Below are 15,948 nucleotides of genomic sequence, written 5' to 3'. Positions count from 1 at the left end.
TAATTAATGGCGTCGCTCTCGACCTCGTTCCAAAGTAGGCAGAGCCGCGAACGACTCTCGCAGCACCGAGACGTTCCTATTTATCCTCGGAACGTTTCCGCGAACGTTTGATTTATGGCGCTTCGCGTGTCGTTCGCGAAGAGTATAAATTTTCCAAGTCAGTCTCTGTTGCGAACACATCACTCCTTCGCGATGAAACTGGTGATTCAAAATATTTTGATAATTATAGTTACAAGATAACGTAGTAAGAAATTCATTATGCCAACGTGGAATAATATTATAAAGATATTCTTGTAATAAAGTTTTCTAATAAAATAAGTCTTTCGTTAATGCACGTAAATACTCAGCAGCATGATGTGTAACATGATTTGCAAATAATATCTGCATAGCTCATAGTTTATATATATATATATCTCGCAAAAAAAAAAGATTTATTCCTTTATTACAGAAATACTTATGAATCTAAATCATAAAGATCTCATTTATCAAAGATTATTCGGGGGACCATCTAGCTCCGAATGCACTCAGCTCATTCTTGGATTGAATACCTCGGCGACTTCCCACGCCTCACCTGCCCGACAGATCCGTATCTCGCAACTGTGCGATTAAAGTACCCTCGAAGTCGCATACGAAACAAATCGATATCGCCCCGTCCTCGAAACACGACCGAATATTCGCCGAGACAAACGGGCGGAAAATATAAAAGAGTAAGCACGTGAATACGCCGGCACAAAAGGTCGGACAATCAAAGAGTTCGCAGGACGACCGAGAAAGCAACAAAGCGAAAGGTCGATAAGTCGCGACGGACCGGGCGCTTTCTGTGGGAGTGGAAGGCAAGCGAGGGGGTGGCAGCTAGGACGACAATATTATAGTCGTTCATTATTTCTTGAGCACGTAATTACGCTACCACGAAAGAGACCTCTCGTGAAGGCACGCGACCAGCGCGACATATGGCGGGCGACGTGTGTACGCGCGAGGATCATTTCGGTCTGTCTCGATCCTGACTCGTGTGACAAGTCGGAAATTGACACGCAATTAAAACTCGATGGTCTTCCTCATTGGTTACATGATTGACATCGAGAGGAAAGACTATTGCGACTTGTATAAATGTCAAATATTATAAATTATGATTTAACACGAAGAATGAAAAAAATTTATCTTTTATTATAACATTTATTTGAAAATACAAATCACACGTTTCCTTTACTTGAAATTTTTTTCTATTTCCCCTCATCGCGATTTTTTAATTTGGAGATGTCAAGCATGATTAATTAATCGATAAAACATTATAAACACATTATTTATTTAAATGATGAAAAAACTTTGGTAACTTCATAATCCTAAAATACAATATATCAAGCTTGCATTTAAATTCTCATTCGGTGATAATTAAATTAAATAAGCGTTTCTCTCTGGACAGACATGTTTCCATTTGTAACGCAATTAACAGCGCCGGTACAATTCGCTTAAATTTCCGACATGATCATCGCGCAAGCAAAGTAAATTAAGATAGACGGGATCGATGAGATCACGTTATACCACCGTCCAACGCGAGCTTTGGTGAACGTGTCAAATTAGGTGGCAATGAAGAAGGCCATAGGAATGCGGCGAGTGTCGCACTTTAAGAATAATACGCTTCTCCTCGTCGCGAGTTAATATCTGGGATCCAAAACAGGCGGAACGATAAAGTTCTTCGCGTCGTGAAAAGAGAAACACCAGCGTCGGCCGTCGAGTAATCGCGGATAAGGTTGAGACACGAAGCACGGAAAATGAGAAACGCGGCGAGTCGGAGGAGAGGGCTTTCGGGTTTTGTTTTGAGTTTAACGGCCCCCGACGCGGAATAAATTCCTTGGAAGAAAACCCTTTGGACCCTGAAGCGTCACGGCATAAGAGCGAGCCGTCGTCGGTGTCTTCATTACTTTAATGGAGTGCGAGCGGTAAGATACGCCGGAAGCGCAGAGAGGGAAGGCGAAGAAGGAGGTAGCGTCGCCTCGAAGGATGTTATGAGATCGGTAGGATAATAATCTCGAGAATGGAACTAGGGGATCCGACGAAAACGCTAATAGTAGAGGCGGCATTCAGCATCGCGAGCCTTGTTTCGCCTTTTCTTCACCAAAAATTCTTACGACTTAAGCCGTATCTTTGGAGAAGTTAATAACGAGCGGCAGTATTTTAATGAAAATGGAGAAGTGGATATAAAAATAATCACGAAATAAAATAACGATCAGTTAAAAACTTATTTAATTAGTATATCATTTATCCATGTCTAATCTCTACTAAAGTAAAGTGTCTGTAACTTTATGACGATGATTTTCATTTATTTCTTTACAGATATTAAATCAGGTTCTTTGACATATACATATACGTCAAGCAGGCTCCGGCAAAGGAATCCAATTCTCAGAAACGCGGGGAAGAAAAGAAATCTCGATCCGAGAGGCGGCATGGAAACGGAAATACATGAGCTTCCGGTCGATAGCTCGCGCTCTCTGGAATACCAATACGAGTATCTGTCGGTGACATATTGCCAGCATCGTCGTTACGCCGGAGCATCTCCTCGCGCGCTCTTCCCTCTTCAGCACTCGTCCGTTCCACCGCCACCCCCGGGGGAACTCGCTCTCATTCCGTACATCTCTCTATATCTGCCGCCCCCTCGTCCTCTCGCGAACTGCCATTTCACTGACAGCCTCTTCTGCGAAAATCGTCTCCATTCGGATTCAAATGAGGCCTCGTTCACACCATGCCACGCGTCATATACCCCTTAGGCACTCGCGGCAGTTCGACGAGTCAGACGAACCGGTGGCGAGAGGGGGATGACGTAGTGATTCGTCCATTGACACTCAGCGCTTTATCGTTATCGGTTTCCTCCCTCTCCCCCGCGCCTGGATCCTATTCTAATTTCACATTTTCGTCTCGCTCGAAATGATCGAAGCGACAAAGATATTATCGAGGCGAATTGATCCGTGATTGACATTACACTTGGATAACGTAATCTCGGGTTTCGGAGTTCAGAATTTATATCGAAATAAGTTCTTTCAGAGATACGTAAAATCTCCAAGGGACCAGTCTTTTCTTGATTATCTCGAATGCATAGATATATCTATATGTCTAGATAATGCAAATTATTTTTTAATCCATAGTATATAATAAAGTATCGCAGGTATATATATAAAACGTCATGATTCCTGGATTAATTAAAAGCATCGTGAAATGTTTATAACATCCGCGCGCGTTACTCGAGAGTAATTATTACCCTTTTTATTTTACCACCATCTCTCCGTGGACAGTCGCGCGCTTGTCCAGCGTCTCTAATGAATACCTAACGCGGTCGAAACTCCTCTCGCGAGCTCATAAACCCAGCAGTCTGTGCTGGGAGGACAAGCCGGATGATAAAAGGTGGGGTAGCAGCCTTTTTTAATTTAACAACGCGCGAATTACTCTCCGCGGAGGTGTTTTGTCGTCAGACGCGAGAGGAGACAGATAAAGACGGGCTCTTCGTGTGTTGTGCGCGCCTTTTGAATTATTTAGTTAATTTCCGGTAAACTGAAACTCACGTCGTCGGCAAAGCCAGCCGGGTGTTTCTCCCTGGAACGCCGCGCAACTCTCCACCGCTTCCCAACATTTCACGAGGCGCAAAGGAAACTTGCGGAGAGTCTATAGATGACTATACGCACAACTATAAAGAGACGAAGGCGAGAGATGGAGACAAAGATGAGTAGAGGAAGAGAGAGAGAGAGAGAGAGAGAGAATAAAGCAAAATAGAATACGTTAAATGTTCTAGACAACTTGTACTTTCAAAATACTTTGATATTATGATATAGTAAATAATTACGAATAAAGCATAGTGAGATGTGATAGTGAGATTCTGAATTAGGAAAATGAAGCTATTATACGTAGCTTTCGACAAAATAATAAGTAAAAAGTCATAGAAGAGAAACTGCGTGAAAAATCCAACTTACAATCGCAATAAAATAAATTACAAACAATGTAAAGTATAAGCTACTAAGTAAGGTGATTAGATAAGTGAGAAGGAACACGATAGAGCGCAAAACTGTACCGTAGGAGAAATAGATAATGGTAGACAAGAGATACGAGATAGAGGAGAAAGAGGAAACTTGGGGTGGAATTGCGGAAGATGAAGTAGCGAGCGAGGAGGAGAAGAGCAAGACAGCCGCAGCCAGTTAGTACGGTAACGGATCAGACCTAAGTACGTACTTAGTAGACCCCAAGCGCAGCCGGAGGCGTCTTAATCACGTAATTGCTCGCGAAATCCCGTGGCAGTGTAAGCGGGTGTCCTCCGTCTCTCGTGCAAAGCCCCTCTCCCCCCTCCCCCCCTTGATTCGCCTCCCCGATCCCACATCGACGGCGGTCGAAGTACAAAGTGAGCGCAAACGGCTCGAGGCTCGATATCTTCTTACTTATTCATCCGCCGTTTCGCCTTGGCAATCGAAAATTACTCGGGCGCCGGATTTCGGGGGGTGAATCGTCGACAACCAAGGGGTTATATTTCCGTGGTCTTTCTTTGGAGAAACGCGAATCTAATTAAAATCAGCACGCGGTACTTTTAACCGGGGATGCTTAATGGCTATTTAAGGGAGGGCTATTTACCCGACGAATAAAGTAACGCGTGATTTATTCATAATTAATATTTCCGGGATATAGTTTGAAAAGCGAGTCTTCTTAGATGTTACAACGATACATTACGATAGAAGCAAAATTTTAACGCACCAAAATCTCAGTTTTCTTAAATTCTACTTTAAATCTTCTACTTTTAATGTATAATTATTTTATTCTTAAAGAACGCGCGTAAGTGGCAAAGTGGTCTGGTAAAGTGATGTCTTCTTACTTATTCATTCGCCTTTTCGTTTCCACAGGCGACAATTATTCGGTTTGACAGCGCCCACCGCGTAACGGATACGGAGGGTGCAGCTACGCTCTAAAGAGCGCCTTTTAGAAGCGCGAATCTAATTCCGACGAGTGCGCGATGCTTAGAAAACGGCTGACGGCAGCACGCGGAGCTTAATTTGATCGGGGTGGCGAATTAAGAAGCCAGACAGTAAATGACTACTGTCGGGAAAACTCTCGCCAAGAGGGATTAATGGTTATGCAAAATAAACTTTGTTGCTATTCAAATTCAAATACACCTGCCAATTTAAAATATACATATAAAATTTTTATTTTTTTAAATAAATTCAGATTTAATGATCCAAATAAGGCTCGAAGCAATAAAATATATTTTAGAGAAAGAAAATAGATATAATATTAATAATAAAACTTCTTATCTTTTAATATATCGTAAGAAATCACAATTGCTTTTCTGTACGATAAATTAAGAGATTGTATGCCATAAATGTACATGTGTGATAATATACATGAATAATCGCGTCAGAGGTCATTTCTTCGCTGAGCTATGTCCGAGCGATATTTGTACGTAAATCACAGTGCGTCTGGGTGGAGCATTGTTTCCCGTTTCCCTTCCGATCACGAAGAAGTGGCCCCCCCCCTTCCCTTTCCCCTGTTCAATATTCAATAATTCGTTCGGCCATCGAGCACGATATCTCAACAACCCCGACGCCGTTTGTTTGACCCCCACGATGGACTCGCATAAAATATAACCGAATCAAATCGGAGCATTATTTTCCCGGCGGGCAGCACGAAATCGAGGTTAAATTCTTCCGGTTTTCGAAGAGGCTCATTGATATCTCACATTAATGACGCCATAAACATTAATGCTCACCAACGATGGTCGATCGTTCCTAAGTGCATTCAACAAAAGTGTGGTGATTTTTGATTAATGAGGAATGAATGATATTTAATAGCAATGAACCAGATAAATGCGCGACTCATTGACTTGTGAGAAAATATCGTTTTGCTTGTCAATTAATCTATATAATATCGAATGTTACTAAAATATTTGTTTATATTTGGAAGAATGCGATTTGAATCAATCCTACGATATATTATTAATGTTTAAATATGTACGCATTTTGTCGTCCATGTTACATTGTGTACAATTACAAAAAGTATAGTTATAAAAGTAAATAAATTTTTTACTATCTTAAATTAAATTAAAAACTATTAAAACTATATGCGACATAGCTTAATTTTAAAATCAATAAAGGTAAAATCAATTTTAGCATGCGATTCTTCGCACATATATTCATATCAAGCAGCATAGTATAAGTGTGAGCTGCAAGTTGGCGGCACCAGTCGGACGCGCATCGCCTGTAACTACTTACTACCATAACAGTGTATGCTACATTTCCCAATATTTATAGAATATTAAATAGACTATTGTTAAAATATAATGCGTCATCTATAAATTCGTCTTAGAAACATTACAAATAAATAGATCAATCATCGTTGCTATTCGAATCACTTTCATATGTATACCGTTTTATGCGGCAATCGCCGCGAATACAAATGGTCCAATTGCAGCAACCGCTAAGAAAAATATTTTACGTTTAACTCGCAATAAGCTCGGCGTAAAATCCACCGGATTGTGGAACGTGGTACGAAAACTACGCGCAACTCGTGCCATTTCCCCGGGAAATAATATTCCGGTGTGGCGAACGCGGATATTCGCCCGCTTGAAAACGGCGTGGCCTTACATCCCAATGGCTCTAACGTTATTTCCGACCGAGATTTGCCTGAAATTTGCTTCCGTGCCGGGACCAGAAGCCCATAAATATGTAATACCTCCCATATCGCGCGGCTCGGTTGCCCCTTTCCCCATTTTCTCTCGTCGTTTCCCTTCCCCTTTCCCATCCTTGTCGTCGTCATCGTCGTCGCTTTTGGTGACTCTTGCAACCCCTTACGTGTTTTTGCGGGGCTGTAGCTCGCGGCGGTATACAAGGGGAAACGCGGTAAATCATTTGTCCCGAAAGAAAGCACAATGCAATATCCCGGTCGTCCTGCTCGAGACGCCAGCATCTCGCGTGTGCGTCTCTCTTTCTCTTTTTTTCTCACTCTCTATCTCTCTCGCTCTATTTTTCGAGGGAATTGCGAAAGCCATAAGTCAGCCCTTATATTGCCGAAAATACTTTAAAGTGCCACTCGCCTCGCAGACTCGTATAAGCGCACCTCGAGAACGAGCGCTTTAGCTTCTTACGAAAGCCTAGACATGTTTTATCGCTGCTGTTAAATGGACAACAGAAGAATGACATACGGACCCGAACGGAGGTGGATGCGCTTTTGGGTGACGATTTTCGAGGAGCGCGACGCGCCCGGGATCGTTAAAATCGCACGGGGCCCGTCAAAAGGGTAACGCGCTCCCTTCGGTTATTTATAACAGACGTTTTTTTTCCGAGTACTTTACGAGCACGCGAATATTAGGCAATTATGACAATAATCGCTCAAACTTTGGCATGTTGATATCAATTATAAAATAAATAAAGGAGAAAATAATCTGTCAAATAATCTGTCAAATAATCTTTCGTCTTCTCTATAGCACGTAAATTTTCTTTTCATAATTTATGCGACGATTATAGCTCTTTAAAGTACATTTTTAGTATATAACTATATAAATTGATACATTGATAGAAAGTACGTTGTTCGTTAATCTTTCAAGAAAATTGAAAGAAAATTGAAAGAAAAAGCAAGAACGACATGTTTCCCATTTTTTTATATAAATTTCATATTATCAACTCTCTATATAATATGTGTAGATAAATGCTACTTTCCCGTCTCGAGTACCAAAGAATAATGCAAACGCTATAGCGTATACCATCGAATCGAACAAGGGTGGCGCGCATTAGACCCCCGGTAAGCTCGGCCAGGCGGCAGGAAACTCGGCATATTTTTCTCCCGGTTATCGAGGAAAAAAAAGGAAGAAGGACGGTAAACCGCGATCCCGAAAGCATTTCTCGACGTAACCTAAAATAATGCCCGACAGAATCGAACAAAAGCATGAATTATGGACCGAACCGCCGCCATAGATCTCGACTACTCCGGTAACTTATGATACACTTCCTTTCGGCATATGTGAAGGAAAACATTGTAACGCACGTACGACTACGATCCTTTTGTAATTTAACGGGACGCGCGTTTTCTCCTCCCGGTCGCGACATCTTAAGCTTTTTGCCCAAGAAGAAACCCGTCTTGCTTACGATGCTCGCGAGGAGTAACAACACTACGCGACGAGAAAAAGTGAAAAGCCGATGATAAAGTGGTGCAAAACATTTGCTAGTTTATCGCTATTATCGCTGTCGTATAAAATCGAAGTAAAGGGCTTTTATCAATTCAACAAAACACACATCGTATCATTGACTGCAATGATTTCTTAATCGAAACAACAAATTTTTTTCAAGTTACGTCACACGCGTCTTAATGTGCATCATTGCCAAATTAAATGTCTACGAGACAAAAAGATCTTCTTTCATGTATATTCATTATATAAATATTTCATTATATAAATACAACATAATGAAACATCGCGTTAACTCAATAATAAATGCGACGACAAATGCTCAAAGTTTCTTGGCAGAAGTCCGCGTAGAAATTCGGCAGAAGGCAACTCGGTAGTTTCGTCGCCGGCGGTAATTTCGCGATTGATTCGCCATTAAATTCATGGCCCTCATGAGGAATTCATCAATCGACAACCGACCGGTCGTCGCCGAAACTCCTCGTCGGCCATGAATACTTAGCCGCTCTCTGATGTTCCAGTCTCGATCGATTCGCGTACGAGCCAAGAGTGTCCGAGGCTGTTGACCCCCTCTCTCTTTCAATCCCTTCGCCCTCCTTCTCCTTCTTCACCCCCTGTCGGTTTTCGGCCGGTTCCAGTTTGCTCTCTGCATAGGCGCAAATTATAATGCCGGGGCTTAGAGACCGCTACTCTGACAAATTACAGGTTTGTTCTCCGGTCAACGGAAGATAGATTCCGTCGTTCCATCACCGTCTCTTCCAAGCGAACTCGCGCGCGAGCATGCATATTAATTCGATTTTAATCTGGCGCATCCTTTTTCTCATTTTTTTCTTCATGTTACAACAAGAATGGCGACAATCTTTCGGATCAAACTCAATAATCAAGCGTAATCTGGTTTTTTTATTACACATTAATTAGCCCCAGATATTGACCCTACAAAACACGGAACTGGACAATCGCACGATCGATATTAACGAGCGTCAAATTGCAAGTTTGTCGAATTGAGCGTACTTGATTTATCGCGCATTTAATTGCAGCTGTATGAACGATCCATTTCCGACCTCCACAAATCAGCGTGCATTCAGAGTCACCGGGAGATCGTTATGCTCTGCCACACGCGCAATCTCATTCACGTACACGTCGCGACGTATCCATCCTTCGGGAAAGACGATTCCATCGCGTAAGACGACGCCGTTTCCGTCTGCCGTTTCCACCGGGACGACCGGCCATGGAATTAATTGCAACGACCGTGTCTTAATTGATAACGAAGAGCGTTAAAATTTCGCGCGACGCTTGCAGCAAAAGCGAAGGAAAGGGCGAACGGACGAAGCAGGAGAAGGAGCAAGATCCTCGACGCCGAGAAGCCCAGACTAACGGCGACTACGAAAGGGGGACGTGATATAATGCCGGGCGCGAGAAGCCGTATTTGCATTAGCTATTCGTTTAACCTTTAAAAACTGTCTGAATTGCACCGATGGCTCCTCGTAAAGCCTCCCGGGCAATATCGCGGCGGATCGCGCTTCGCAGGCGTGCTCGAAATTCGAAACTCGTGAAAGCCGCTGCAAAGGCTCGCGCGAAATTAATGTCGCGATCCTTCGCCTTCGTCCCGAATAAAACGCGGAACTCGAAGGAAAAGACACTAATTATCGTGGAAGAGCTTCATAGCGCGATGCTGTGAGATATACTACTTATATATACGGACTTAATTAATGTAATTAATGAAACGATTAAAAGCACAAATGTGTTTTAAAGAACTTTTTTTTATTTTGAGTAGATTGGAGAATTCCTCGTGTAATCGAAAATGTCTATGGTAAAATGTTAAAGACGGGCGCGCGCAGGATGGATTCCATAAATCATAGAGCAGTGACGAATGCGCGTACCTTTTTGTACGACCATTCGTGAATTAATCAAGAAAAAAAGGCGACTCACCGTCACGTGTCGCACCGTCGGTGATCGCAGACATCGGGAACGGGATCCATCCATGTCGATCCTTTCGTCGATCGCGTGTTGTCCACTGCCGTCGACGGTTAACGATTACACAGCCGTGACGAATATAACTCTCGGCGCACAATGTATCGGATTTTACGAGTATCCACCTAGAAAAAGAAGAAACACGAGGTGATGGAATAGGTTTACGGTGAGACGGGGTGCAGGGAGAAGGGCAAGAAAGACGACGATGGAGCGCACTCAGATTTTATTACGTTATTTTGTTAATGCAACGAACGAGGAGAGAGAGAAAGAGAGAAGGAAGTGGCCCACGTGCCTCTCAAATGTCCGGCCACGAAAAATATTATGTCCCTCGGTCAGAAAACGGGCCATGAAATTCTTTTATGCTTTCTCTCCGCGTCCTGCAATGCCACCATCAATCTGCAGAATTTCACCTATGCACCTTTTTCGCCGACTGATATTAGCATCGAGTCGCTTTAAACGATATTAAGCGACACGACACGTAACATAAAACACACTATGACATATAGATCTAAAGTGACTGTCGATATTATTGTAATGATACAATTATATAATAGTTAGTGTAAGAAAAAAATTTTTTTAAATTATATTTTTTACAATAAAACTTACGAAAAAAATTAGTCATTAGAAAAGAATTCAAAAAATTTCGAGTTATATGCAATAGATAGTTACATTCAATTTTAAATTTAATTGAATTTTGTAATTAGAAAAGAATGTATATATTTCATGACACAGTCCAGATTTAATTATTAAAATTGATGTATATTACGGCAATTTTTTTTATCAGGAAAAAAATCATTCTTTAATTGAATTCTTTACATGAACGTGACTTCGCCTCCAAATATTTCCTTTCAACGCTATCAGATTGCATAGTCTTCCTCCTTTTTTGTTTTAAAGCGATGGCGTGCCACGTACAAGCAAGGTTAATAAAGAAACCGTGGCACATGGCGCCGACAATAAGACACTGATAAGCGAAAAATATGTTACAGCAAAGTATAAATACTAACCGCTATCGGCGAAAGAAGCCGTAAGCAGTTGGCGCACGTACGCAATTCTTGCCGCGACGACGCTTCTCTGCGATTTTGCGAGTTTTATTGCGGATATCGCGTCACACACACGACTTAAATACCGTATTTTCGACGCAAAATGATACTGCACGTAGCTTCGATCAATACGATAATGTTAAATATTACAGATTCGCGTTAACTTCCGCGATACTTCGACACTTAACTATGACTGAAGTAGTCTTGTTTGTCTTAAGACCCGTGATGTTTTTGACGAGGTCGTAAAGAGCGTACATGTGTGTATATCAATAAAAACACCTGGAGAAGTATTTTAACAATAACAATTTTCGTCATACTAAACTTTTTTTTAATGAATAGCGCGTTTTTCACGTGCGCGAAAGATTTGACAACAGAGAAAAAAATGTCAGGAATATGACACTTGTCTCGAGTGTTTACTAAAATCAATATAATCAAATTATATTTCCGATTTTCTCAGGATCGCGCGAAATGTGAGACATGTATATTCGGAAAAAAAATATCTTTGAATTTATGATATAGAATTTATCATATAAATAATAATCGTTTTCTCTCTCTTTCTCTCTGATATATACATTAACAGTATGAAAGATAACTTAAAAGTCTATAAAGTAAATTATGCTATGGGAAACTAGCATTCCTAAGAGTATACGTGTCATATCGATTCTCTGCAGCGGAATATGTACATATAATAGCGACGGTAGCCTCAGTGAATTCCTTGCATGAGTCACGGGAAGTACCAGTACGTCTCTTACTCCACTTAGGGCCGGATAATAATCACGCGATCGTATAAAGTCGCGAAGGCGCTGTTTGATCGTATATTTTTCAGCGGAGAAGCCTATATATTTTTACACTTGCGCGTGTGACAGATGTCGAATGAATGTTTTGAGAGACACGCATTATTGTTGAAGTAATAAATAAATCTGCATGAATAAATGCAAATATATAATGTATTTTTATCACGCGAATTAGATATTTCTCAAAAGATCGTTCACATGTGATTAATCATTCCGTATTAATTTCATTTTAAGTAATCCGCGTGAGCAGCGTTAATGACAAATTAAAGAATCTAAAATACTTGGAACGAAATAAATTCGACGTGGTGATCGCGGAAAACTCAAACGATATCGTGCTATTAAATTTATATGAATCGATCAGTCGATGCGATTCGCCGCGCTCGTCGAAACGTGACGTGAGATCCGTCACGAACTACCATTACCTTCTATACATACAGAGTCTACCGTATAGAGAGAGAGATATACTAACAAAATGTCAACTTAGAAAAACGTTTACGTCGCGCCGGCTAATGGTTTTCCGACGAGCACAAAATAAAACGTCCTACGAGATAATTCGACAACCGTAAAAGCACGTGGCCGCATCGTTAAGAAACACGTCATTTATACCTGCGACGAGAGAAGCGGGTTTACATATTTACCCCATGCATTTACATACTGCGGTAAAACTCAATGTGCAATGACATCGTATACATGGGAAAAGACGATACATCATAATTCCGGATTGACCGAATCAATCATTCGCTCGTGTGTGTATGCATGTAAAGTAGCGCACGTGGTTACACACACTTTATTAGATACAAAGAAATAAAGAGGAATATTAAAGAAATAATCATTAGAGAAATATATTGGTAAAAATATTAATTTTAAAAAATAAACAATATTATTATATCGCTGTTATTACATATAATAAGATTTTTAGTATATTTGCACACACACACACACACACACATACACACGCACGCACATATTATATATATATCTAAATATATTTAATTGCGAAAATTATATATCGAGTTATACTGCGATAAATTTTCTGCAAAATGGAATGTTAAACGTACGGAATGCGTTCCCTTGAAAATAATATCGGTAAACCGATAAAGTACAACGAGGCATATCCTAATCGGCTCCCCTTTCAATTTTTCAATCCCCATTTTACGTTTCGCGACGCGTTTTCCACTCGAAAGCGCACAACAAAAGATCCACAAAGCGAGTTTGAAATTGCTTTACCAGAAGTTTCGATAGTGAATCATACGCGCGAAAAATACATTTTTTCTATACTCATACACAAGATATATTGCATATAAAATGAATGTACAGTATAAATGTAATATCATGTGTATATTAAATTTATAACTGTACATCATATATATATATATATATATAAGATTTTATTTTCCAAATAAAATTATATAATTATATAATTTTTCTTTTTTGACAAATTCTTGTTTAACTCATGTTTACTTCAAGTATAGAAAGGATGAAGGAAAGGTAAGAAAAAAAAAATGTAATATTCAATATATCACAGTATTAAAAAATATACACTCCACCTTTGATTAATAGCCCAAGTTCAAAATAACTCCACATGATGTAATTGGATTAAATGTAAACAAATTGTTAAGTGGAGCATGTTTCTGCGATGCTGCCTTGATTATTTCCTGAGCCATAACACCACCGACGATAGAACAAACTGGACTAAGTTGTGCATATAGATCACTCCTGTTTGAAAAAATGTGTCATACGTTATAAAAATAAATATAAATTTTTCAAGTGACTAATATATATGCACCAAATTCTATATTGTATACATACTCTATTAAGTGATCTATTTTAGTCTCTAGTTCATATTTTTTAATAATTGCAGAAGCTTCGTTTTTCAGATTTTCACAACCTCTTTCGCTAGGCAGCGGATCTTCACCATACTTCTCACGGTAATTCAATAATACTAAAAAAGAAAAAACAAAGAACCAATTATTATTTAAAATACTTATTAAATGAAAACTTTCTCACTTTATATATAACACATACTTAACATCATGTAATAAATTTCTTCCTCTCTAGCTAAGGATGATTTTGGAACATTCAAGATAAATTCGAAAGGTACAAATGTATCGGTACGCTTTTCATTAACTATTATAGTTTCAATCTTTTCTTTTCCCTCAGGTTCACCACCTTCTGGTATTTTAACTTTCTTTTGTTTTAAGACATCTCTAAAAAATTAATAATAAAAAAATTAAAATTTTTCATTTATGATTTATTTAAATTAAGACATTAAGAGATTAAGAAATTATTTAGATTAAGCTCTAATATATCAAATACCAAGTTTACAAATATAAATATACATACTCTGCATATTCGTGTTCCTGTAAATCTATAAATACATATCCAAGTGCTCCCCATACATCTCCAGCAAAAAATTTGACTTTCTGATTTCTGCAAGCTCGGTTGATTTTCTTTAGCTGCGTGATGGTACAATGTGTAGCACATACCACATTAAACTGTCCAAAATATTCATCGGGTTTATCATCAACTTTGCCCGAATCCGCATTAACATTAACCATAGAATTTAAATTTTGTGCTCTTGGTAATGAAGCTTCAGCTCTCTAAAAGTACGCAACTATTTGAATACACAATTATGTGCACAGTAAAATATGATGTATATGTTGCTGTTCAATATTTACATTCTTTCCAATATCTTCCTTCGGCACAAAGAATTGCGAACATCTATCTAATTCTGTTACATTCCTATGATCTAAAAATGTAACAGTGTTGACTCCTGCCAGAATAATGTTTTTAGCAATCTCTGCGCCAAAACCATCCAGTCCTATCAAAAGAACTTTCGCAGCTCGCAATCTTTAACAAAATATAATTAAAAATTATTTAATAAAATAATGGTAACCAACTGAAATTTCAAGACAAGTTATAAAATATTTTACTCCATATCTTGCTCGAAAATATTTTACTTGTTCATTAGAAAACATATAATCGACAATCAAAAATGTATTTCACCCCTTTTAAAGATCTTTGGCAGTGTGATACATATTATATTTGTAATTCGCAATTTCAAAACGCCGGCACAACACAAGCATCAGTCAGAACATGATAGAACTTACCGTTTCTGTGAATCTAAACCCCACAGACGTAGTTGCCTGTCGTACAATTCGGCTTCATGATCCGTCAATTCTTCCGCCAACTTGTTCTGTTCCACCATCGTGAAAATTTCTATTTATCACTACGAAATTGCCTTCTTACCGCCAAAAACGTGTTACAGAACTTTTTTTCTGCAATCAATCAATATGGCGCCCGCCGAAATTCACCCACACATTTAGTTCACGACGCTGCCGCATTTCAAGGGCGCGCAACTATGCCATGGAATAAACGAATGCTAGATCGGAAACATTTCTTCTTCTTCTTCTTTAAATTAATTAGCTAATCCCCTATGGCCCATATTCTGAATCCTCTTTTATCGATAAAAGTGCCTTTAAAAGTGGTATATAAGCCTTTTGATTGGCTATAGGCCACTTTTAGAAGCACTTTTATCGATAAAAGAGGATTCAGAATGTGGACCTATGAATAAGTAAGGGGGAAAGATAAAAGGAAGGAATAGGGAGGAAATTGGGGCGGCTTTATCGCAAAAATAAATTCTTGCTTTAGCAGGACTTGAACCCCCGACTCTTCATATGCAAACCAAAAAAAAAAAGATGTCAACAGTACATGGTGTTCCCAAGCGGTCACCCATCTAAGTACTAACCATGCCCAACGCTGCTTAACTTCAGTGATCGGACGAGAACTGGTGCTTTACAACGTGGTATGACCGTTGACGTATTAAAAGGCATTCTACCTACTACATCAATTGCAATCGGAAACACAGGTGCCTATTACGATTCTTGAAGCGAGGTGAAAATTACAAAAGTGAACAGATTTACTAGATTTCGACAAATGAAATTGTAGATACTCTAGTAAATTTCCTCACTTTTGTTATTTTCACTTCGTTTCAAAAACCGTA

At 39.5% G+C, this 15,948-nt stretch overlaps 2 protein-coding genes and 1 non-coding gene across 3 annotated transcripts in view; all 3 read right to left on the bottom strand.

Moving 5' to 3' along the window:
* Positions 1 to 15,948, bottom strand: part of LOC145976746 (uncharacterized) — a 166,937-nt gene that overhangs the window by 36,286 nt on the left and 114,703 nt on the right. Inside the window, exon 5 of the mRNA XM_083108095.1 lies at positions 10,070 to 10,236. Coding sequence (XP_082964221.1) covers positions 10,070 to 10,236 — 167 coding nt within the window. The remainder of the gene's footprint in view (positions 1 to 10,069; positions 10,237 to 15,948) is intronic.
* Aos1 (SUMO1 activating enzyme subunit 1) lies at positions 12,787 to 15,302 on the bottom strand. The gene is made up of 6 exons (XM_083108088.1): positions 15,056 to 15,302; positions 14,624 to 14,795; positions 14,289 to 14,545; positions 13,971 to 14,152; positions 13,755 to 13,887; positions 12,787 to 13,661 (listed from the first exon to the last, which is right to left on the bottom strand). Exons 1-6 carry the CDS (start codon positions 15,151 to 15,153, stop codon positions 13,499 to 13,501), a joined length of 1,005 nt encoding a protein of 334 aa, XP_082964214.1. The 5' UTR covers positions 15,154 to 15,302; the 3' UTR covers positions 12,787 to 13,498.
* Positions 15,645 to 15,764, bottom strand: LOC145977567 (5S ribosomal RNA). Its single transcript, XR_014440563.1, has one exon. It is a non-coding gene; the product is annotated as a 5S ribosomal RNA (ribosomal RNA).

The sequence above is a fragment of the Camponotus vicinus genome, unplaced genomic scaffold (genome assembly GCF_025532165.1).
Source record: "Camponotus vicinus isolate PSW18456_S1 unplaced genomic scaffold, iyCamVici1.0 SCAF_9, whole genome shotgun sequence".
NCBI classification, from domain to species: domain Eukaryota; kingdom Metazoa; phylum Arthropoda; class Insecta; order Hymenoptera; family Formicidae; genus Camponotus; species Camponotus vicinus.
This window is presented reverse-complemented; position numbering and strand designations above follow the sequence as displayed.

Bases quoted from the DNA above. Each gene is read 5' to 3' on its own strand.
- Aos1 (XM_083108088.1), bottom strand. From the start codon at position 15,153: ATGGTGGAACAGAACAAGTTGGCGGAAGAATTGACGGATCATGAAGCC. The intron at 14,153-14,288 runs GTATGTATATTT...TTAATTTTTTAG, and splicing joins CAGGAACACGAATATGCAGA to AGATGTCTTAAAACAAAAGA. The intron at 13,888-13,970 runs GTATGTGTTATA...TTTCTTTTTTAG, and splicing joins AATTTATTACATGATGTTAA to TATTATTGAATTACCGTGAG.